A 25,859-nucleotide genomic window follows, 5' to 3' on the forward strand; every position below is an offset into this window, starting at 1 on the left:
TAATTGTTCTATATTTCTCAAATTCACCTGAATGAAAACATTTACAAAAAAAATTTTTTTTACCCTTCATTGTAATTTCAGTTGATGTTTAATAATTAAAAGCTCGAGCGTAGTTTACGTGTTCATAAGAATGTTTATCTTCTTTAATCGAGCATTTGGGTACTTAAATAAATGAATCTTTCTTAATTTTTTTAAAATCGTATTAAAACAGTCTTATTGTTTTATTGCTATTATTTGCAATAACTATTTTTCACCAACAATTTCCATCCTATTTCGATGGCTGTTGTTGGTTCACCATTAGTAAACATACCATGCTGGTTTACCATCATAAGGGAAATACAACATATTCCATCATAATATGATGGTTATTGTAGGGTCAACATTAATATCCATAACTTGTTGGTTGACTATCATAAATATAAACCAACGATTTCCATCATATTTTGATGGCTCTTCTTGGTCCAAGAATAATAAACGTAACATGTAGGTTGACCATCATAAAGGGAATGCAACATATTCCATGATAATATGATGGTTATTGTTGGGCCAACATTAACATACATAACATGTTGGTTTACCATCATAAATATAAACCAACAATTTCCATCATATTTTGATGGTGCTGTTGGTCCATCAATAGTAAACATACCATGTAGTTTGACCATCATAAAGGGAATACAACATATTCCATCATAATATGATGGTTATTGTTGGGCCAACATTAATATACATAACTTGTTGGTAGACCATCATAAATGTAAACCAACAATTTCCATCATATTTTGATGACTGCTGTTGGTCCATCAATAGGAAACATACCATGTTGTTTGACCATCATAAAGGGAATACAACATATTCCATCATAATATGATGGTTACTGTTGGTTCATGAAAAATCCAACATTACTTGATGGTTTACCATCATAGCAATAGAGCAACATTTTCCATCTTGCTATGTTGGAATTTGTTGGTCCATCAAAAACCAACAAACCATGATGGAAATTGTTGTATGATGGTGCCCATCAACACATGTTGGACCATCAAGAATTTTGTTGAAACCAACATAAACCATCAAAATGCTTTGATGGTACCCTAATAAATTTTGTCTTGGGTACCCCTTAATTAGTCTATAATTATTTCCACTTTTAGAGTAAACTTGTACCCGGTAATATAATACGTGGTTCAATATAAATATTATGGGTCAATATTAAGGTAAGATATCGGACTATGTGTTGAAACAGAATATTGACTTCGAATGTCCTCATTTTAAAGCTAATATGCTCTCTTTTAACTTCAGCAATTCTTTGTTTAAAATAATGTTTCTTGCTAATTATCTATGTTAAGAGACTCCGCCAGAAAGTTATATTCTGTCGTTCTCTACTAAAAAATACTACTTAACTAAAATAAAATTATTCTAACTCCATTTTTACAAAGAAACAAGAAAAATATCACTTATTTCAACACAAAAATTCGTTCTATAATATCACCATAGCAACTTATGATACAAACTATAGCTTTCAGCTTGCATATACTCAAATAACAAATAAATCAAAAAATCCAACTTACAACTTACTTACACTTAAATAGCAAATAAATAAAATCTAGTACTTTTGACAATCTTTACATAACATTTAAATGATCTTATATTGCTATTGATTAAAAAAATTGTTGTTGTTCATTTACGTCGCACTAGAGCGGCACAATGGGCTATTGGCGACGGTCTGGGAAACATCCCTGAGGATGATCCGAAGACATGCCATCGCAATTTTGATCCTCTGCAGAAGGAATGGCACCCCCGCTTCGGTAGTCCAACGACCTGCACGCGAAGTCGAGCACTTTACGGTAGAACAGTTTAACGAGGACCCATACAGCACACCCTCGGTCCCTACGCAGGCTGATCCAAGTGGTCACCCACCCGCACACTGACCGCAGCCAGTGATGCTTGATTTCGGTGATCTGCTGGGAACCGTGTCTTAACGATCAGTCCACTGCCGGACAAAAAAAAAATTGTTAAGCTGAAATCCTTCAAGATAAACCGTATACTTACCCTATTTATCATTATTTTGCATTGCGCCTATTATTTTATGCTGCAATAGCAACAACATAAGAAAAAAACTGTTACAAAACGAGCGATAATTCTCTATGTTAAAGTTAAGTAGGTATATTTACTTCTTTGTTTGTTATTATATTTGTTAATTATGATTTTTTCAAGCAATGCTGTTATGACAGATTAAAATTTAAAGTCTTATAATTCTTAAATATCACTGTGGATAATCGTTTTCTGTTTCTATGATAAAATGAAATAATTTTTCAACCAGTTTCTATGGTTTTAGATTTAAGAACTGGCATTTTTTCTTGCCAAGTGGTTAAGTGGGTAGTTTAAAATATGTATGTTAAACCATGTTCGATAAATCGATCAAGAGATAAATATAAGAATACAGGGGGTGGAAATTTCCTATTAAAATTAAAGTAGTGATAATAAAGGTATGACATTTTATATTTATTTATTTTTCATTTCATGAAACAAGATATTATAACTATCACGTTATGTTAACAATAAGAATTATAATATTTAGTTCTAAACATGATTGCAGAGTTATTTTTAGATTAAAATGACAATTAAGTGCTTGAACAGGTTTAAGTTAAAACTTATGTCTGATATTTAGCAAATAGCTTGCAGTTTTTAATTTTTTATAGTAGGCTTCAAACCTTGATAATATAATAATAGAATTTCTCTGTGACAATTATTTAGACAAAAAATTAGAAAAATATTGAAGCAATAACTATCAATATTTATTATTGATGTGAAACAATAACTAATGCTTTAGAAGCTCAGTTATATCAGCATATAATGATTAAAAGTTTGAATTGTTTTTTTTTTAATTTGTGACCATGTTTGTTTTATCATATTTTCCCAGAAAATACGGTGATTTCTTCATATTTTTAAGACAGTTTGGTTTTACAAGAATCACGATATGGTATAGTTTGTTCACGGTAAGAACTCCCCCTGTCACAGAGTCTGAGGCCGTCTGATGCTATGGAAACAAGAAAGGCGCATTTCAGGGAGATTAGTTTCTCTTCCTTCTAAGACTAACACAATAGACCGAAAAAAAAGATACCTTTTTCTGGCCGACCCCACTCCCCTAATTGAAAATAGTTATACCTCGTTACCATAGTCACCAACACGAGTCCAGACGAATAGTTAGGGGAGTTCTTACTTTAGACAAACTATACAGTCTTTGTGGAAACAGCCTGACTGAAGTGAAACAATAACTACGGCTTTAGAGGGTATATAACGGTTTATTGATATTATTGATTACGGTTTTTTGAATTTAATATCAGCATATGATGCTTTAAAGTTGTTGTTTTTTTTTTCAGTCTTGGTTTTTCATTTTATCATATATTTTCAGAAACTATGGTGAAATTTTTTTTTTTATCATTTATTATTTTGTTAATTAATTTTTACAAGAATTATGATGTAGAAAACACGAAATATAAGAGTTAAATAAAAACGAGTATTTCAAGAATTTTTTTTCTTCCTTTGCTTAAGATAGTTTATTCTTACAAGAATTATGATATGGTACAGTTTTTGTGGAAAGAGCGTAACACTTTTGCCAAATTCTTGTTTGTTTTCTTTTTTGCTGGTCTTTCATTCCACGCAATGTGCTGGCTGTTCAATTGGCTCCTCAAATAATTGTCCATTACGTAATCATCGTATTCACTTCTGGGAGGAGCGTAAGGCCCGTAATGGACGTGGAATCCTCTCCTTTCCAGTTCAGTTTTTAAGTGTTCATAATCATAGCCATCGTGACGAATGTTGTGCTCATTAAAATCAGCTCCCAAAAGCTCTTCAGGTTCGGTCATGCGTATTGGAATGATAAAATTGATTCCCTGTAACGAAAACAAACTTTATTTTAGTCTAAGTCATTTATCTCGCAACATTTAACAGATTATTTTACCCATTGGCAAAATGGATCTTGGTTTGGGTTTCATGGCGTCTTCACTTTTCAACTGCAAAAATCAAGAGTAATAGTAAACAGTGCGCGTGCGTTGCTATGGCGACCGCTGCTGTTTGATAATTTTTTTTTAGAATTCGTTTTTTTTTTTAACTTTTAATTTTGTTATGCATTAAGTTGGTGAGTTTATTTTTGAGATATGGGACCAGAGAGATCCCATAAATACTTCTTGAATTGTGAATAAAAGAGAATTTCATCATTTGAACGATAATTTTCGTTCGTATTGTTTTAATTAAGAATCAGAAATTCTAACCAACAGTTTCATACTGGATCCTTTTCAATACTAATTCAGGTGAATGTCACAAATAAAGAGGGATCAAACTGATTGACAAGGGCCCAAAAGTCAGAGTTGAAGCAAGAAAAAAACAATGCCAAGGCCTAATGCCAAGGCTGAAAAAGCCAAATAGCGTAGACGGGAATACCTTAAGCGTTACACACAAACGGAAAAACGAAATGATTTCGTTCTTAAACGCAAGCATGAAGCCCGTCCCTCACAAAAATACCAAAGTGGTGGAGACAACTGAACCCTACCGAAGAACGAATGCTAACTCTCCGATCCCCTTTCATGCAAATACGAGAACTGGGTGTTGATCACCCGTTAGGAAGAAAAAGATCCATTGTCAACGTACCAAATACCTTGCACAAGACCGTAGACTGTCTTCCACGATCTATATAAATGATTCATTCACTATTCATGTAAAATTGAAAAAAAAAAGCCTAGCTTTCAAATCATATTTCATGTATGAACATGTTAATTCGAATCGGGTGTATGATGCAGCATTACAATCTCCATCGAACACCATTGTACCAATCCGAAATAGTTAATACTGATCTCGATTGGCTGTTCAATGTCTATTCAGTCATTAAAAGAACGTACACAGAACGTGTCTGAGCTGCATTTAAATATGTCAGCGAAATTGTGTACCGAGCAGTTCAGGATTAACAGTCAAAGATGTCCAAGATGAAAACTCAATAAAGTTTCTTTTCCAAAAAAAATTTGACAACCATTGTGCCAATGTGCAACATGCGATCGTTTTGCTATGAATACTGACGTAAATTATCATCAATGATAGACAGATCATGGATTAGAGTCCCCTTGCCGTTAGGCTAACCGTGGGAGGTTTTCGTGGTTTTCCTCACCATGTAACGTAAATGCGGGTTAGTTCCATCAAAAAGTCCTCCACAAAGGCAAAATTTCTTCTAATACTCGATCCAGGAGTTTCCTTGTCTTCCGGATTGGGTTCAAAATTATAAGTTTACGGAGTTGAACATTATTAGTCCTAAACCCGAAATTGGATCGGCTGTTCAACGACGGTTATAAATCATTGTCCGGTGAAGACAACTCCAAGGCAAGCAGAGAATCATTCGATTGATGCGCCAGACAGTAAGTGTTCGCCTATCTTTGCAAGATGAAGTTCTTAGCTTCAGGAATGATGCAATTTTACAAGCCTTTTTTCCATTATGTGACGTTAAACTTAACTTTTTCGAGACGGGCGAGTCATGCATGCATTTGTACAGAATCAAGATGTGGTAGCTTAAATGTGCCTACTTTGAAAGATATATTTATGCTTTCACTTTAAATCTAACATATCTAACAATGTATTTTTCATTTTGAACTACGTAATGATGAATGAAATAAATCTATCTCCCTCCCTGTTAAAGATATAGTTTGACTTGCAGTTCTAACCCTTAGAGCGCGTCTTGCAGAGATTTTTTTTACTTACTTTCAAGATAAGAAAAGTCGTAGACATGCTCCATGCTGCTGTACAAAGACAGGAGAAAAGTTGCACCAACAAGAAATAAAATCCACCCCCTTTGAACAAACCATTTAAACCTTTCGTCATGTTCAGTAAGGGATCCGCTTCCACAAACAGTCCAACAGCAGCCATTCCTAAAAATCCACCGACTCCGTGTACAGCGACTGCTCCCACTGGATCATCTATGTTCATCTTATCGAGAAATGGAGCTGCTTCGTTGACTATAAGTGCGCAGAAAGCTCCAACAACAACAGATTCCCACGGACGTAAGAAAGCTGAACCAGCTGAAAAGGAGAGATTTTTTTTTTAAAATTGAAAAAAAAACAATGCGTTTTAAATTGATGAAAACAAAAAACTAAATTTTAACAATGAAATAAATGAGTCACCAGTCTTTGATTCCTTAATTTTTAGTAAAAACAATATGTTTTTAAGATTGCAATGAATGCGATTGCAATAGTGACTTCAACTTATTGCTAAACATTGATCTTATGAACGGCAACGCCAAATAAACCCCTATTACAGCGTTCTTCCTGAGGATATACTGGCGTAGCCCTTTCCCCTAAATTATGTCCCGCAGTGGATTGATCGTTAAGACACGGTTCCCAGCAGATCACCGAAGTCAAGCATCACTGGCTATGGTCAGTGTGCGGGTGGGTGATCACTTGGATCAGTCTGCGTAGGGACCGAGGGTGTGCTATATTGGTCCTCGTTGAACTGTGCTACCGTAAAGTGCTTGACTTCGCGCGCAGGTCGTCGGGCTACCGAAGCGGGGGTGCCATCCCTTCCGCAGAGGATCAAAATTGTGATGGCATGTCTTCGGATCATCCTCCGGGATGTTTCCCAGACCGTCGAAAATAGCCCATTGTGCAGCTCTAGTGCGACGTAAAGTAACAACAACAACATTCCCCTAAATTATCACAACATTAATTTAATCTCAAATATATACAGTTTAAAACACGACAATTAATCGGAACCACGGTATGCGAGTAACCCAAATCAGTCGCAGCCGCAGCGACGATGAATTGGTAACTTTAGTGTGATGAGCAATCGAGAAACGAGTAGTATTAGCAGGACGCCTGGGTCATCATCATAACAAAGTCACAGATACGGTAGATAAGTGGTAGTAAATTAAAAACTGAATTACAATTATAGGAAATATTCTCTGTATTTAATAAAAGTTTAATACCACCATTGAGAATACCATACTTTTATATCTATGTTAAATATATTTAAATGAAGCGATGGTCAAAACAAGTTTTAATTTAGTTTATAAATGTAGGGAATGAATAGAAAGTACACATTTTACTACCACATCAAATGAAAAAACTATACGAAAAGTGCGTTAAAGTTTCTAGAGATGCTACCGTCAATGACCGAAATCACGAGAATGTCAGCAATCACATAGTCGCTTTGATGAATGTCCGAAATATTTGTTATATCCGATTTGATATTTAATTTATTCGTCGATATTATTATATTTATTCGATATTTTAATATCTGCTGAGGATAGATTATGAGAAACATCAGTGTAGGGTATACCGGGCAGTGGCACTGAACCTTAATAAAACATTAATGTAGGACATACCGAGCCCGGACAGTTGCACTTAACTAGACTTAGTATATATCTCGGACATTTACCAAAGCGACTATTTGATTGTCAACATTCACCGGTGGAACAACCACCAAATTTGGTCATTCACAGTAACATATATATCATTATATTAAAGTAGATAGAGTTATTTAGTTACCGAAAAGTATCTGTTATTGATGAAACACTTGTTCTACCACTTTTATTAATAAAAAGAGGTACTGTCTTCTCTTAAAAATTTATAAAAAACGTTACGCGAAAGAAGGTAAAATGGTTAAAGTTATTTTCTTTGTTTAATAAAAACAACTACTACAGCAAATGCAAGTCGCTGTACTATTTAACCATGAAAATAAGCTTTTATTTCTTAGAAACGATGTTAGCAAAAAAAATTATTTGTAAAGAATAGAAGTAAATTTAAGTTTTGAAATTCCAACTATAATAACAAATGCATGTTGTTGAATTCTAATTTTTGCACTAGTCGTACTTGTTTTTTTTAAATTGGTAACGGACGTTTACAATATTATTTCTATGTTTGCTGAATTATGATAACAGAGACTCCAATTACTACGGATTCTCTGCAGTTTCAGAAAATATATTTTTATTTAATTTTTAGAATATATGTATATATATTCAAAACACACGCACATATATATATATATATATATATATATATATATATATATATATATATATATATATATATATATATATATATATATATATATATATATATATATATATATATATATATATATATATATATATGAAAGTTCGAACAGGGAGTCTGAGACCTCAGATGGGCCTTTTCCCCATTCAACATGAAATATTTTTTTTTATTTTATTATTATCTACCGTTGAACAGGCAACCTAATTTTGTGTTTACGACTACTATTGTTCAACTCAGTAGCCTTATAGTTTAAACAAAATGCAGAGGGCAAGGTAACTCCTTGATAAACTATTAGGAGAAATTTTCCTTCGTATAGGGCTATTTAATGGAACTAAGCCGCATTTGTGTTACATGGAGGGGAAAACCACGAAAACCTCCCATGGTTATCCTGACGGCAAACGGACTCTAACCCAGCGACAATTTCATTTTATTCTATTTTATAACCGTCGTTGAACAGCCGACCCAATTTTGGGTTTACGACTACTAAGGTTCAACTCCGTAGCCTTGTCATTTTGAACCCAATCCAGAATACAAGGAAACTCCTAGATCGAGTATTGGGAGAAATTTGCCTTCGCGGAGAAGTTTTTGATAGGGCTAGCGCTCATTTCCGTTACATGGAGATGAAGACCACGAGAACTTCCCACGGTTAGCCTGACGGCAAGGCGACTCTAACTCATGATCCGTTTACCTCTGAGGATATTTCGCGTCAGCACTGTGGTCAGTGCAAGCCGGATGCGGAACTCGTATCGACTGGGATTCGAACTAGGTTAGCCTCATTGGAAGCCGACCGCTCTATTCCTTGAGCCATCGCGGCTCCGACTATTTTATTTTATTTCATAACCGTTGTTGAACAATCAACCCAATTTTGGGTTTACGACTACTAATGTTCAACTCCGTAGCCTTGTAATTTTGAACCAATCCAGAAGACAAGGAAACTCCTGGATCAGTACCCCCAGAGGTGTGATTTGTTATGGGAACATGGAGGACTTTGTGACTCGACAGATTTAACGTGCATCAGTCACCATTTACTACACGGAGAGTCTTCGATCGGCGAGGATCGAAACCACGACCTCTTGGACATGAGCCCAGTGCCCTACCAGCCAGGCTATCCCGGCCGAAAACAAATTCTTGCCGTGACCAGGATTCGAATCTGGGTTATTGCGGCCACAACGCAATGTACTAACCAGTATACGATCACGGTGACAAAATAGAATTGATTTAGCCACCAGTGAGGATTGAACTCACGACCTCAGGTTTACAAGACCAGTGCTCTAACCACTGAGCTATAGTGGCTCCGACTATTTTATTGTTGACATTCACTTTTGAAAGTCAACATTCTCGTGATTTCGGACAGTAACAATATTACTGGTTTTTAAATTGTATCACGCCGTGTTAAACCGGCGCTTGTAACGAAAGGGTACTTCATGCTAATAAATATGTATGCATTGAGATGTCATTGCATTGTAATTATACCTGTTACTCCAACTAATGCTCCTAATATACCATTGACAGTGTCACTCACGCCAAAGGACCTATTTTTTAGATATCTGGAAATGAAAATATATAATTATTATTGTATGTTAGAAAATATTAAATAAATAAAACTAACGATACGAAATTATAAAAAAAAAAGAAATTAATAACGATTTGAATAAAAAGTTAGAAATCAAAAACAAGCGAAACCGAAATTCTAAAGACATGTATGTTAGCAAAAAACACCATAGCTGAATTGAATCTGAGAGTGTCACGCGACTAGTAATCCTTCTACCTAGAGTGTCATGGTCATTTGGGTTCATATCTGAAAAGTTCATTTCCACTACAGAATCGTTTATATGGGTGTAATACGACTGAAAGGTTCGACACATATTCAGTTGAGAAAGTTTTAAGTGAAACACTTAACGATTTTCATGAACGTATTAAGCTGGGTTTTTTTTCAAATGCTGTTATGAATTATACATTATAGATACTTTATTAAATACCTTTATGAAAACAATACTAAAGAAAAGTTTTATGTAAAAATGAAATCTTCAGGAAAAAAAATAGCTAAATACGATAATTAAACTCAATTATCTTATACACACTTCTTAAGCCTTTTTTTTTAATTTTACGGAGTTTCTGCAGTTTCAGCAAATGACTTTTCCTAGTGGTAGCAAAGGTAACACGAAATATTTTATTAAATTAGAATTAAAAGAATTTTTCCACGACTGCATGTAAATAGTTTAACCGAATGTCAATTAGATGTCATGTATGTTCTGATAAAAGTTTTTAAAAATTTAGTTTAAATATTGTTTTTAATAATTATGCTTCAGCATTTTTTTTTTGCCGGGATAGCCGGGTTGCAGGACTGTTTGTGAGAATGGGAGTTCGAATCCAACCGACCGAATATTCCCCGTGAAAGTAAATGATGACTGGTAGGCGTTAAATCTGCTGGGTCACAAAGTCCACCATGTTCCCAAAGTAACAAATTATTCCACTGAGGTTACTGGATTGGAGATTGATCCTTCTGTAGTTCAGTTCAAAAATACGATCTACAGTTAAACGAATTGATGTATAAATTTGTCCACCTAATAAACGGGTATGACTTAAAGTCGAATTCTGGGCCATAGATGGCGCTAGTGGAAAACAAGAACAGTCACACCACCTTGCCTTGAGGGCCTACGTGGATGGCGAACCAATGGCACGCGACACAATATTTTGGGCACTCCACCGATCACAATTGTTGTTACACTATGAATTGTTATTACACAAATGTTATTACGCTATGAAGTATATGAAACAATTAAATTCACAAAAACAAGCAAAATAATAAACAATTATTAATAAAAAAAATAAAAATTAATACTAAAAAACAATTAATAACCGTAAAAACCAAGCTAACAATAAATAACTAGCAAAAAAAATCAACAGTCCTGCTTAAACTAACATCTTACAACCTAATATAAGTTATTGGTCATCTAATCTGCAACAACAGAAGTCACACTGATGTTACTTTAAGTTGAATTACGTGTATAACTGAGACATTGCAAAAAAAAAAATTTTCAATGCAAATAAAGAGTTTTGAGTTGTATTTAGTATTATTATTTTCCCAATAATCACGAAGTCAAAACTATTTGACGGCACATCTATGACCTCATTAAGCAATTTTTTGGAGAAAATGGCACGTTGGTGTATAAAGGTTTGCCACCCCTGGCCTACGACAACATGGTTTTAAGTAAAAATGTAATCTTCAGAAAAAAAGAATTGTTGATCACGATAATTAAACTCAAATATCTTATATACACTTTTTGAGCATTTCTTTAATTTTTTAGGGAGTTTCTGCAGTTTCGGGAAATGATTTTTCTTGTGGTAGCAAAGGTAAGGGATAATATTTTATTAAATTAGAATTAAAAGAATTTTTCTACCATTGCATGTAAATAGTTTAACCGAATGCTAAATAGATCTCGTTTATGATCTGATAAAAATTTTGAATTTTTTTTTTAACAATTATGTTTCAGCATGTTTCTTTGATAAAGAAAAAAACTTACGTTGCTATAAGCGCAGTGACTCCTCCTCCTAGAGACGCATTTATAGTATTGATAGCAGCTCTAAAAGAAACAATTAAACTGTTAAAAATATCCCATTGGAGACAGAATTATATATAAATATCACACTGAGATAAATTAAAAACTGGTAATTTACTTTTGATCGACAACTAAATGATTTTTATATGTTAAGTAACTAATTCTAACCTACAGTCCCTAGCCTAATTATTAGACGCTCTATAAGATTCTATGTAAAATCTTAATTATCAGGTGATACTATACAGCTTTATTGTTTTTACTCGACTGAAACCGGTTTGCACTTATTTACGTTCGTGTATCAATTGGTTAACATTGTAATGCAATACGTTTAAAATAAATACAAATCGGAAGTATATGAAAAATCTCCTGAATAAAAACCCATTACATGTATGTTTAAATATAAAAGTATTGCCTATAAACTCGTGCAAAATATGTCATTATTAAAACTTTACAGTACGTCTCATATTTTGATCTAATTATTTTAATATAATAATATAATACTTGATATAATCAATATTCTATATTCATATAATATATCATCTAAGTCAATTTATCGAATTTATATTATATATAGTCTAATTTTACCCATTGAACGTAAACAAGTGCCAACCGGTTTCAGTGGCGTAAAATAAATAATGCTGTATAGTATAATCACCTGATAATTAAGATATTACATAGAATCTTATAGTGCGTCTAATAATTTAGCCAGGGTCTGCATGTATTAAAAGTTTTGGAAAAGTTACCTTCCTGAGTATTGCCATTTATTTCCGGTTATTCCGAAGCTGCTACCAGTATTAAATACTAGCCATCCCCACCTAAAAGGATCAAATAAGTATGAGTAAGAAAAGATGGAGAAAAAAAAATGCTAAGAAACAGATATCAAAACACCAAATATCAGTTTCTGAGAAGCATTAAACACATAACTAAAGATTAATAGTGACCGACCTACCCCCGGAGGAGCTGCCAGATAAGGATTTGGTCTGTTGCCACGCGAGAACTAAACACTTCAAAATTACAGTAAAGTAAAATTAAAAGTAATAAAGATTGATACACATTAGAAAATATCGCAATATCGATTACGCGTGAACTCAAAACAATAAATCAAGTATTCTGAACCATGTAGGAAAGTTAAAAAAATGAAGTGGATAATGAGCGCAAGATGTGTCCGTGCAAAAACAGATAATTCAGCATCCCCAATGAGATTTATAGAATTTAAAATCAATCATAATATTTCCAAAAGGAGCTTAGAATTAGAACCAATAAAAAATTTCGGAGCAAATACATCAGAGTGTATAGCTATCACAAAAGAGGTGACCAACGACTAAAAGTTCTCCATGGATGGGAAAAGCCCCGAACGGCAACAAGTCCAAGCGTGTCAGACTTAAAATTAAAGATCAAAGGGATCTTGAGGAGAATCAGAATTCTTAAAAACAAGCGCTTAACACGTCTGAAAGAGTAAAATTGACCAAAAATAAAAGTGTCAAAAATACAGTTTAAAAAAACATATAAGGAGTAAGGTCAAGTAAAACATAAAGTAGAAAAAATATTTTTATAATTTTATAACAGTCGTTGAACAGGTGACTCAATTTTGGGTGTAAGACTACTAATGTTCAACTCCGTAGCCTTGTCATTTTGAACCAAACCAGAAAACAAGGGAACTCCTGGATCAGCACCCCTAGAGGTATTGATTTGTTATGGGAATATGGAGGAATTTGTGACTCAACAGATTTAATGGTATCAGTCCCCATTTACTACACGGGGAGTCTTCGGCCGGCGAGGATCGAACCCACGCCCTCTTGGACAGGGGCCCAGTGCCCTACCAACCAGGTTATCCCGGTAGCATGGAAGGTCGATTTTATTTTATATTATAACCGTCGTTGAACAGCCGACCCAATTTTATAAGGATACGATTACTAATGTTCAACTCGGTAGCCTCGTAATTTGAACCCAATCTAAAAGACAAGGGAACTCCCGGATCGAGTATAGGGAGACATTTGCTCTTGTGGAGGACTTTCTTGATGGAGCTAACCCGCATTTGCGTTACATGGAGAGGAAGACCACGAAAACCTCCCACGGTTAGCCTCACGGCAAGGGACTCTAACCATCTACCACTGAGGATATTTCGCGTAAGCACTGTGGTCGGTACAAGCCGGATGCGGAATTTGTATGAACTGGGATTCGAACTCGGTTCGCCTCATTGGAAGGAGAACTCTCTATCCCCTGAGCCATCGCGTTGCATGGATGGTTGATTTATTGTGTAAAGCTAAGGACAGATGGCATCAGCGGTTAAAATTCGTCGTAAGACATCTGGGTTACTACTTCCGACTGATTTTTACACTTAAACTTGAAAAAACGCACCATCCATGTTGAACTGCATGGTCATCGAGATCAATGTTTTGTAATTTACCAAAATGGCAAATTACATGACCAGATTTAACCTCAACATTTTATTTTATTACCGACGGTGAACAGTCAATACAGATCGGATAATCCGTCATTTATGTTCAACACTGCACAATTTTGATCCCTACCCAGAAGACTATTGAACTTCCATATTATAAATTGAGGCAAACTCATCTCCAGACTTGTGGGGAGTGTAGTTATCGGCCATGTCAACCTTCATCCATGAAAAGGTACTCCATCATAGAATAGAGCTAACATGTCATATATACTAGCGAATTTGAATTTTGTACTGGTAGACGCACTACAGTGCTCCCTCACCAGAATTATAGTTGTGATAGAATTCGATGAATGGATACCACTAGGATTTTTAAACTACAGTTAAATTTTACAATTTCTAGAGCATAGAGATTTAGTATCACAACTTACCACAAAGTAAACAGTCCCATTATAGCATTTCCTGGGTCGCCCATTGCTAATGAAGCTGTGCTCTGATCATATCTATGCAGTCTCGGTTTTAACATAGAAGCCGCCACCAGAGCCGATGCACCTCCAGTTAAGTGCACAGCACATGAACCAGCAAAATCTATGGCTCCTAATTTTTTCAAAAAACCATGGTCACCCCACATCCAGCCAGCTGGTATGCAGTAAGTGATGGTGTTGACAAAAGAAAACAATATGTAGGCGTTGAAGTCAGCCCTTTCAGCCATTGCACCTGATACTATAGTTGTAGCAGTTGTAGCGAAGGATAACTGGAAAATGAAGGTAGCGAAGACACCACCGTCGTTGTCTTCGGTATCTACCATGAATAAACCAACCCCGCAGAAGGCAGATGTTCCTGGTCCTGTACCGTACTGAAGACCGTAGCCGAACATCCAGTAAGAAAGTCCGCCCAGAACCACATCAACGGCGTTTTTCATCAGAATATTAACTTCATTCTTTTTGGAAACAGCACCAGATTCTAAAAGCCCGAAACCTGTAAAAAATAATTGGATACATTCTAAAAAGTATTAATTACATTATATTTTTGGAAACAGCATGAGATTGTAAAAATTCAAATCCTGTAAAGATAATTGGATATATTCTAAAAGAAATATAAACTTCATTCTTTTTGGAAACAGTACCAGATTCTAAAAGTCAAAATCCTATAAAGGTAATTAAATTTTACTCTTACAAATATTACCGACTTTACTCAAATTTTGCATTTTACCGTGTAAAAATATATTCTTTAAAATGATGCAAAAATTTGTATACCTTATAATCTAAGTTTTTCTCGACTACTTTTAAATAAAAGAACAAAAGATATTAAATATTTAAGAAATTGTTTTTGGCATGGAATTGTCTGTGGATAAATGAATCTTATAATTGTGTGTAAAATTTTTTTTAATTCTATTAAAAAGTTCTTGAGATATAACAAAATACACAAAAAGTAAAATTAACACTAAGAGGGTTCAAACTTTTGAGCTCTCTCGTGATCAAACTATTGGGACCATAATTTCCAGATTGCGGCTATCCCCTATATTCTGGGGGGCAAAAGTCTGAATCCGTCCAAAGAAAGGTATGTAAAGGTATGTATGCTTAGAGAAATTACGTTTTTGTTTCTGATTTCGTAACTTAAAATATCGTTTACTCTTATTAATTAGCATATTTGAGGTTACCATATTTGAGCATATTTGAGGCGAAGATCCGATCATCAGATCAAAAGTTATTCAGAGTGGGTTTTTTTTTGCGCACTGTATTTTAAATTTGATAAATGCTCTAATTCTTCATGTTTAAGTTATTCAACCTTAGGTCTTAAGTTTATAAGTGTTGGAAGTTGACAACAACTACGTTAACTGACATTAAGAAATCAGTATTTAAATATCTTTTTTGGTAGACCAAGATTTCAGAGAATGATATTGTCAAGTTAGTCATAGCTTCGTATATATCAATCTTGATTCCCACAAAAAAATTCTTGAAAGAAATGAAAATGAGACAATTCTCGATCATTCCATGAATTTATTACTACTACGATATGTTATTTTGTAAGGAAAGTATATCTGTACTCTCGACTCCCAAGGTAACAAGTTACAAATCGAAGCCATTGGAAGTTTGCTTAATTTCGCAATTTGAATATTATTCATCAAGCATGTATCAGACTTTTAGCAATTGAAAAAAGTTTCCAAATATGTGTGGTGATCAAAGAAAATTATCAATTGATCAATTTTTAAATTCACGGAATGTATTTCTAATTTTGGACCAGTTTGAAAACTTTGGTGAACCATGGGTCTGTATGAAACTTGAAATCATAAAATATACAAAAGTCTTAAAAGTCATGGAAATAAATTTAATTTAGGCATTAACACTAAATGTGCTAGAAAAAAAAAAAGAATTGATGAAAATATTGCATTAAGATTCGATTCACATTCAATTTATATGAATCATATTTTTTTTAAAAAATACTTCCAAAGAAAGTTAAATACCAGTCTGCATTGTGAATATCACAAACGAAGCAGTCAAAATCCAAGTTGCATCATCCGCGTTGACTGGAGTAATTCCTGCCTCCTCTTCTTTGGTCATGCTCTAAAACAGAAAAAAAATCTCATAGAAGTTTGGCACCAATAAACGTTTTAAGCAGTAAACTTAAGAAAATTAAGTAAATTTTAGTAAATTAAGTAAATTTTAGTAAATTAAGTAAATTTTAGTAAATTAAGCAAATTTTAGTCAATTTAGCAAAATTTGGTAAATTTTGGTAACTTCAGATTTTGGTAACTTTAGCAAATTTTGGTAAATTTAGTAAATTTTATTTGTCGGGAGTAATTCCTGACCATGCTCTAAAACAGTAAAAAAAAATCTCAAAGAAGTTAGAAACCAACAAATTTTTTAAGCCGTAAATTGTCGGCTATTTGTTTAAGTTAGCTTTCACTTCCACTGGTGGTAAAATTTTGTTTTAAAACACAAGAGATTACGTTTTAATCGTATGATGTTTCATTTTTAGAACATGTAGACAATTTGAAAAATATAGACAAATATCCTAATTATTTCATTGTTAACATTTATCTTGGATAAACAAGACGCATTCTTGTCCTACAAAAAAAAATTTATGTAAAATCTTTTTCTGAAAAAAATGCCACCCAATAAAAAAATGCCACATAATGCCACATCTCATAATTTTTACCACAATTTGTAGATACCAGAATGAAATATCTGCTTTATTTAATCACCAACATTCCACCACTTTTTCCACAATTTCTGCTTAACTTAATCACTTTGTCCAGTTTTTCATTATTGCATAGTTCGGGAAACTAAAGGTTAAAAAAATTCGATCTAAAACTTTTTTCTTTCCAATTTTGGGATATAGACTATTTCATCACTATCCCGGTTTTCCCAGAAAATTGTATTCTTATATATCAGAAATGCCAACTGTTCCGGATTCGACAAAATATTTTAAATACACGTAAAGAACTAAAAACTAAAAATTTTCAGATTTTCGGTTACTTCTGCCAATTTCTTAAAATGTTTAACACGGCTTCACTGTCATAGTCATATTATTGCTCAAGGCTTATAGACCGTGAAGGGACCTTTTATCTTTTCATCTTGATTTGTAAAGTAATTTTCAGCATGAGTTTTCACAATAGAAAGAAAAGTAAAAGGAAAAATAATCATGATATAGAAAAAAAAACTAAAAATAATTTTGAACTATTAGCTGCCATTGCACCAATAAGAAATCAGAGTTATGAACAGTTAGAAAAAAGACTGCAGCGCCAATCGCTTGCAGTGTTATAAATTAAATTATAAGTATCAATAAGAGATTTAAAATAGTGAAGAATTAATTGAATTTATCTGATAAAATAGAATCGTTAGAGAAAAAATGGGCTAGGGGACTGATTTTGGAATCTTCAATTAGCATTTCTGCTTTAAAAATGTTGTTGTAGTTTGTGGATGAGCATTTTTGTGCATTTTCAATAAAATTGTGTGTTAGGTGTCATTAAAGTTTCAGTGAGGGTCTTTAATTTAAAATCTATTTGTTTAAATTATATGTAATATCAAGCCGAGAATACTGCCCTGGGGTATCTTATTATTCTATTGGATGAGAGAATGTCGTTTATTTTAATTTTAAGGGATCTGTTTTGACTTGACAGTAGCAAAATGGCGAATCACATATGCCTTTGAATTATTTCAAAGTAGTGGTGAGCAAAAACCTCATGAATCGAGTTTATTTGTCCAAGTATCATACATTAAATGACTACTACTCGAAAATAATTTTTCGCTCTCCGGAGTAAGTTGGCAACTCTGATATATTAATTTGTAGAGTAATTTATGTTTTTATTTAAATTACGAGAATTTAAATCCTGCATGCTTATCAAATCAATTCTTATTTCGCCAGCACTAGAATAAGCGATTATAAAAATGTCTTTAACTTTCCGAAGATGAATTTTCCAGGCCGGGACAGCCTTGTTGAAAGGGCGCTGGACTCGAACGGGAGTTCGAGTCTAGCCGGTCGAATATTTCCCGTGTTATAATTGGTGACTTGCTCACGTTAAATCTGGCGGGTCAAAAAAAAGTCCTCCAAGTTCCCATAACAAATTAAACCTCTGGGGGTACTGATTTGGAGATTGATTGTTCAGGTCGAAACTACGATCTGTGGATGAATTAATGAGTACGCTCTACAAACGGGTGTGACGTATGGTCGTGGCAGAAGTTGAATACGTGGTCATAGATTGCGCCACTACAAAACACGGACAATTGCCTTGATGGCCTACAACAACAACATGAATTTTCCACGTAATCCTATCATTTTACTTTAAAGTCTATAATATTTAGAAACAAATTTCTATAACTTTAAATATAAAAATGAAATACCAGGGAAAATCCGTAGTTTGTCGTTTGAACTCATTGCATGTGAGTAACTTTTCAAAAAATTGTATTACAGCTGTTAGAGATTATAATTTTAAAAGAGTGGTTGGTAAGGTTTCAAAAAAAAGGTAGAGCAAACTTGTTACTATAGCTCCAACTTCAATTTAAAAGAAAAATATTTACGATGGATTATTGTAGTACTGAATTGCATATATAAAGAATCATTTATGTTTGTGGCAATCACGAATCGATAACTTCTTTGCAAAGCAGAGCAGAAACTAAATAATTTTGCCACTACTTTTTAAACTTTCGTATGGATTGCAGAAATTTCAGAAACATATTTTTAAGTGACCCGCTAATGTCACCTACCTAAAGCTTTCAGAATTTTGATAATTTTGTAAATATTTTGAAAGCTTTACTACGAAAGAGCTAGGAGGAAAAATGGCGGGCATTGCATATGAACTTTTAAATCATTTATATAGAGCAGTGAGGAAAATAAGTTTAAATTTAAAAAAAAAAAAACTTTTTTTTTTGCATTTACACATTAACTTAGCAACCACAAGAATAAATTTTTACAAAATGCGTAGAAAGTTGGCAGCCCTTGTGGTATATATTTTTCCAATTACCAATGACGTTAATAAATTGCCATGGAATTTTCGATTTGGGCACAGATTCGATTAGAAGTCCTCAATAAAACTGCATTAATCTTCAATGAAAAAGATGGAGGTCATCAATCACTATATTTCCTCATACCCTGTTCGGAAATACGCCATTACCCCAAAAGTCAAATCACAACCGAAATTAACAGGGAAAACTGTCAAGATTATTCCTTTCAGCTGAACAGCGGGAAAAAATTTCCCTTCCATTAAAATCACATATAAAGTAGTTCAGACAGATTTCCTTCGTTTCAATGAGATGGAGACGCTGTAGAGCGAGAACTTAAAAATATTCATTACAAAAAAAAATTAAAGTAAAAGTATACAGTAAACAATTTATTTTTTATTTCCTTAATTAATATTTTGTAAAAAGATACATAACTTGCACAACTGTTTAATACAATACATTTGTTTACAGCGAGGATTTATGCAGTGAAAATATTACCGTAAATAACCGAATCAAGGGAATGTCCGATTTCCCAGGTGAATGTCAACAATCACACAGTCGCTTTGGTGAATGTCCAAAATATTTGTTATATCCGATGTGTTATTGATTTTTCAGTGATATTATAATATTTATTCGATATTTTAATATCTGCAAAGGATAGATTAGGAGAAACATCAGGGTTAGGAATACCGGTTAAATGCATACCGGGTAGTGGCACTTTGCGTAAAAAAACATCAGTGTAGGGCATACCGGGCAAATGTATACCGGGCAACTGCATAGAAGATTAAAAAAAACATTCATGTAGGGAATACCGGGAAAATGCATACCGGGCAGTGGCACTTAACTAGATCTAGGATATATTTCGAGCATTTACCAAAATGACTATGTGACTGTCAACATTCATATGTGGAAATCACCGGGAAAAATGCCGCTAGCGGCCTCAGATATCTATTTATTTCATCTAATATATTTCTGTTCATCTAATTTTGGAAAATATATCCTTTTTTAATTAAGGATATATTTTCTGTTCATCTAATTTTGAAATTAATATCTTTTAACGCTCATTTTGTTCGATCCGCATGGATAAAAATGACATAAGAGCTTCAAGCGCGATTTTCAAATTATGATAACAGATTTTGCCATGTAAAAGTTTCCAAAATATTGCGGCTGATAGAAAAATTCTTTACGTGTGATTAGTGCAGAAGCAATTCCATTATTGTGATCAACCCAATATTAACTGAAACTGTTTTAAGAAATTGACAGCTCAGTACAGTTAATATTCTTTACTTTTCGGGTGCATGCATAAATAAGTTTTGAATTAAACATAGAAAAATCAAACTTACCTTGCTATTCTATTTTCATTAAAAAAATATTAACAATAAAATAGTAATTTTTCCGGCAGCATATCACAATTCAAATAATGCTCCTTAATTTATTGTTGGCACTTCAATGAAAAGGAACTGGACATTTTTACTTTAATGTGTATCCTTTTCAAGGATAATGATTATTGGACATCATTTGAACTTTATTTGCAGAGATATCTGATTTGAGGATGAATATTTATGAGGAAGGCGGATCTTTTCTTGAATTGCAGAGAACAAAAGACTGGTATTTGTTGGCGTTCGATTTTTTCCAAAAAAAGGAATTGCACCTGCTAATCCACATTTTCTGGGTCAAACACAATTTGGACAGAAATAAATTATTGACGTGACGTTCTCCTTGAAAATTGGATTCTGATTGAAACTAATAAAACAATTTAATCAACCGTTTTTTCATTAATGCTAAACTTTTTTTCGAATTTAATATAATCGAAAAGACTTATTGTTAAACATTGACAAGTCAGAAAAATTTATGAATCTGCAAAGTTCGTTTTATTTATTTTGTTATTTTATCTTTCTATTTAGTGAACGTAAAATAAACTGAGATAATTTGTACGAAATATTATAATAAAAAAAATAAAAAAAATAGCATTAAGTGATAGTTGTTAATGTTTAAGAGTTTAAAGATGTGTATACAATCAAATTTCTTGGTTTTAATGGATATTGAAAAGAGTAAAAATTTAAAATACAATATGACGAATATATTCAGATAGTGCTAATCTGTTTTACGGTTGTTTTCATGTACTATGATAAAATAAAAATAAAAAATGATGGGAAACTGCTCTAGCTTGTAGTCATTGTCTGAAGAAATAAACGAAACTGCACTCGTCAATTGTTGTCAAGAAAATGATATTCTCCTAATATTAGCTATTTGAAATTACTATATTACTAAGAGGTAGCTAAAATGAGAAAATACTGTATACATATTACATATTTTCTGGCATTTGATTATTTTCTCATTTTTGCTGCTTATATATGTCTCATAGTAAAACCTTTAAAGCATAACGACTCTAATTTTACAAAATATTTCCCCAAATTAAAACGGAAACTTAACAATAGGTTGGGACGAAAAATTACTCTTGTTAAAATTATCTATATATATATTTCTCTTACACGGCGACAAAAAAGGCCTCATTACAATCCCCGAATGGCAACGCTCGAAAATCGACCAATGATTGCCGCTAAAAATGTCACATGCCAAATCTAGCTGAGGTGGCTCAACATATAGCGTTCTTAAAAACGGAAACTGAAATAGCAATTCAGGTGCGACAATCTCATACTATTAAGCTAGGCAGAAGTGAGTAGTCTTTGGCGATAGATCTCTATTTTAGTATTTTGTCGAAAGCGCTTTTTTTTCACGAATTTATATATTACGAATTTATTTGATGATTTTTGATTTATATCACGAATTTATTTGTTTTATTATTGTTATTAGCTATTTATTGAAAAATGAGTCTCAGTCAGTGAGTCTTTATTTAAATTTAAATTAATTTTAATGACTTAGTATTCACTAAAAAGAAGTAATTTTTTTTTAAAAAAAGAGTTGTTATATGGATTTGAATGATTGTTTTAAATTCTTAGAATTTTGTGCATTTGAATGAACCTAAGTCAGTAGCGAGCGACGCGAGCTTGGTTTGCGAAGCAAATCATATAAGATTGCGTAGCAATTTTCGGGGGTTGGCAAGCGTTAGCGAGCAGGGGGCGCAGCCCACTAGTTCAAATATGTTTCTGTTAAAATTAACTTTCCTTTTTTTTTCAAAGCTTAATTGGGTATAATATGAAAAAAACACAACTACTTCGATTTAGTAGGAACAACGTATGACGCAATGCTAAACGAATGGAATTTAGTTGTTGTTTATTTAGTTATTGTTATTAGTAGTTGTTGTTATTTGTTTTAGTTGTTGTTGTTTATTTAGTTGTATTTAGTTTCAATAACTTTTCTTTATAATGCAATAAAATCTGGCTAGCAGGTATTTAAACGATCGAACACTTCGTTTGTTTATTTGTGTCTTGAAGTTAGGCTCGCAGAAAATACCGTTCATGGGTTAAATTCAGTAGGAACAACACAACCTGTGACGTAGGCTATATTATACCCGATTGCACTAACTAAAGACTATTAGGTAACAATATGTTTAATTTATTCATTAGTAGTAGTACTTAAAATCATTTTAAATAAAATTCTCAAAGTCAAGAGTCAAGCGTGTACTGACTTGGTAAAGTAGTAAATCATCAAATAAAAATAGGCCTATAATTTTGAAATTTGGTTTTCTTAAAGATATGATTAAGGATAAAATTTTAAAGACAGTGCATAATAATAATGACAATATTTCTGATTTCTTGAAGTGATACTTCTTATGCGACTTCCAACAAGGTTGCGTTAAACGTTTAACGCTACATTTTTATTGGCCGGATAATCACGTGGTAGGATCCAGTTTTCCCTCATTCATTTCCATATTGTTTGGTTTTCACTAGCATAAAAATAATAAAAGTCATGAAACTTTTGTTTTTCTATAAATATTTTTTTAGTTTGTTTTGATTCACATATAATTTAATAGGGAGCAGGAAATAGAGTTTAACTTCTTCCGCGCGGAGGGACTCCACGCACTTTTTTTTTTAATTATTTAATAAAAAGAGTAACTAAAATTTAATTTTTCTTTGCTGACCTAAGTAGGAATTGAATTGAATTATTTTTTTTTTTAATATTACTTGTACAAGCTCTGCTTACTGAAGACAATGTGTCAACCTAATGAAGAGTAAATTCAATTTACTGAAGACAATGTGTCAACCTAATGAAGAGTAAATTCAATTTACTGAAGACAATGTGTCAACCTAATGAAGAGTAAATTCAATTTACTGAAGACAATGTGTCAACCTAATGAAGAGTAAATTCAATTTACTGAAGACAATGTGTCAACCTAATGAAGAGTAAATTCAATTTACTGAAGACAATGTGTCAACCTAATGAAGAGTAAATTCAATTTACTGAAGACAATGTGTCAACCTAATGAAGAGTAAATTCAATTTACTGAAGACAATGTGTCAACCTAATGAAGAGTAAATTCAATTTACTGAAGACAATGTGTCAACCTAATGAAGAGTAAATTCAATTTACTGAAGACAATGTGTCAACCTAATGAAGAGTAAATTCAATTTACTGAAGACAATGTGTCAACCTAATGAAGAGTAAATTCAATTTACTGAAGACAATGTGTCAACTTAATGAAGAGTAAATTATATTTTTTTCAATCAATACTTTTTTCAATTATTGATGTTGTTTAAATTTTTGATGAAAAGTTATTTAAATTACTGATATTTTTTTACTCACTATTGATTGAAATCAATACATTTTTAATGAAATTGTGAAAGAATTAATATTGTAATTTCAATGTATTTACCTTTTATTATTTAGTATGTAGTAAAAAATAGCTCCCTTAAGAAACATGAAATCAGACTTTTTAAAAAATCACACTTTTAAGAATGTATTTATTAACTATTGTATAGGAAAACATTTTAAACTTAAATTAATAATTTTATTTTTACTAAGTATGTTCATATTGAATGTTATGAAAATTATGTTTGCTTAAGTTAATGTTTTTTTTTAGAAAAATCATAGCTGATTTAAATCAGTCGTTAAAAATCAAATGATTTAAATCACGATTATATTCGAAACGCATTATTTTCTAGTTGTAAATCTGTTCCTGGCTGCAATATCTCAAATTTAATCGCGACATTACTTGACATTTTATATTTAGATATATTTCTCGGCCAGGTAGAACAGGGTGCGTAGCGTTATTAAAAAGTGCTTAAAGGTGCTTATTTTCGTTTTTTAAAGGCCTTTAAAGGTGTTTTTTTCATTGAGTGTTTTTGAAAAGGGCTTCATTTTCCCTTTTTCGAAATGAGATTTTTCCTTTACCATTTTGATTTTCGCTACGAATTATGCAAAAAGACACAGTTCACATTGTTCTATTCAACGTTTTCACAATTAATTCAACCCCAATCTATTTCGGTAACGTATGAAAACGCCATTCGCATGCTTAAAAATTTCATGATTTTTGACAATTCTCAAAAACAATGCCAAACGGTGTTTTTTATTTATTTATTTTTTTTTTTGACGTAGCGACAGTCATTGTCGAAACAAGATAATACCGTCAATTGTCCAAAACTTTCCAACCCTGCCTAATTATGATATTTTTTTAAAGTGCTTAAAAAATATTTTTTGAGTGCTTGAAAAGTGCTTATTTTTTGTTGAATAATTTGGCTACGCACCCTGTAGAAGCTTATCGCCAAGAGAGTGCTTTATTTTCCTAAATTGCACCCCACACATGTCATTAGAAGAGGTAGGTAGGTATTTTATTTACTTCGCACTAGAGCTGCACAATGGGCTATTGGCGACGGTCTGGGAAAAATCCCAGAGGATGATCCGAAGACATGCAATCACAATATTAGCGCTAAGCATACCATAAGCGGTCAAATGACCGTTTAAGAACTTTTGCATCGAAAATGCGCTTTAACATCTTATCGTTTTAGCACATTTGACTTCATGACTTTTTCTAACAATTCTATTTAGTTAATATTCTATTAATATTTTTCTATTTTGTTTGTTTGGAATAATACTTGTTGTAGACCTACCACAACAACCAGTCATTTGACGAGGAGAACTGCTTTATAAATAGGTTATCGGATCAGAAATTGTCTTAACATTCGTCATGAGTTGCACATTTCTGCAAAGACTGTTGCGTTCAATCAAAATAACTGTTGATTCATATTTTAAGAAAGTAATTTTAGGTTGACATTTTTGTGTCAGAAAAAGTGACAAAAACGAAATTTTTTGGTCAGTAGCTTATATTTTATTTTGATGGCTTTACTTCATTACCCAGAAAAATGCCGAAACAATCAAGACAGCACAAGTTCTTAGAAGAAATAATATTAATTATAATTCTTATAATTATAAGAATTATATAATCTTATAATTATAAGAATAATTATAGAAATAATAATAATTAGAAGAAATATGTTTACTGAAAATGTACAATGTAAACACCCTGTACATGTAA

At 32.8% G+C, this 25,859-nt stretch overlaps 1 protein-coding gene and 1 non-coding gene across 3 annotated transcripts in view; both read right to left on the reverse strand.

Moving 5' to 3' along the window:
- Nucleotides 1-3,531: 3,531 nt before the first annotated feature.
- LOC107442707 (putative ammonium transporter 3) overlaps nt 3,532-25,859 on the reverse strand; it is a 41,206-nt gene continuing 18,878 nt past the window's right edge. The window contains exons 1-8 of one of the 2 annotated variants that reach the window (XM_087164653.1): nt 20,770-20,882; nt 16,450-16,549; nt 14,417-14,963; nt 12,331-12,402; nt 11,552-11,611; nt 9,501-9,574; nt 5,740-6,056; nt 3,532-3,890 (exon numbers count right to left, since the gene is read on the reverse strand). In XM_087164653.1, coding sequence (XP_087020779.1) covers nt 3,570-3,890; nt 5,740-6,056; nt 9,501-9,574; nt 11,552-11,611; nt 12,331-12,402; nt 14,417-14,963; nt 16,450-16,546 — 1,488 coding nt within the window. In that variant the 5' untranslated portion in view covers nt 16,547-16,549; nt 20,770-20,882 and the 3' untranslated portion in view covers nt 3,532-3,569. Of the gene's footprint in view, nt 3,891-5,739; nt 6,057-9,500; nt 9,575-11,551; nt 11,612-12,330; nt 12,403-14,416; nt 14,964-16,449; nt 16,550-20,769; nt 20,883-25,859 lie in introns of those variants that run through there. The other variant, XM_087164652.1, reaches the window with a different exon arrangement.
- TRNAT-UGU (transfer RNA threonine (anticodon UGU)) lies at nt 9,248-9,320 on the reverse strand. The gene has a single exon. It is a non-coding gene; the product is annotated as a tRNA-Thr (tRNA).

Source organism: Parasteatoda tepidariorum, chromosome 5 (assembly GCF_982258835.1).
Source record: "Parasteatoda tepidariorum strain Cologne lab strain chromosome 5, Ptep-v5.0, whole genome shotgun sequence".
Lineage (NCBI taxonomy): Eukaryota > Metazoa > Arthropoda > Arachnida > Araneae > Theridiidae > Parasteatoda > Parasteatoda tepidariorum.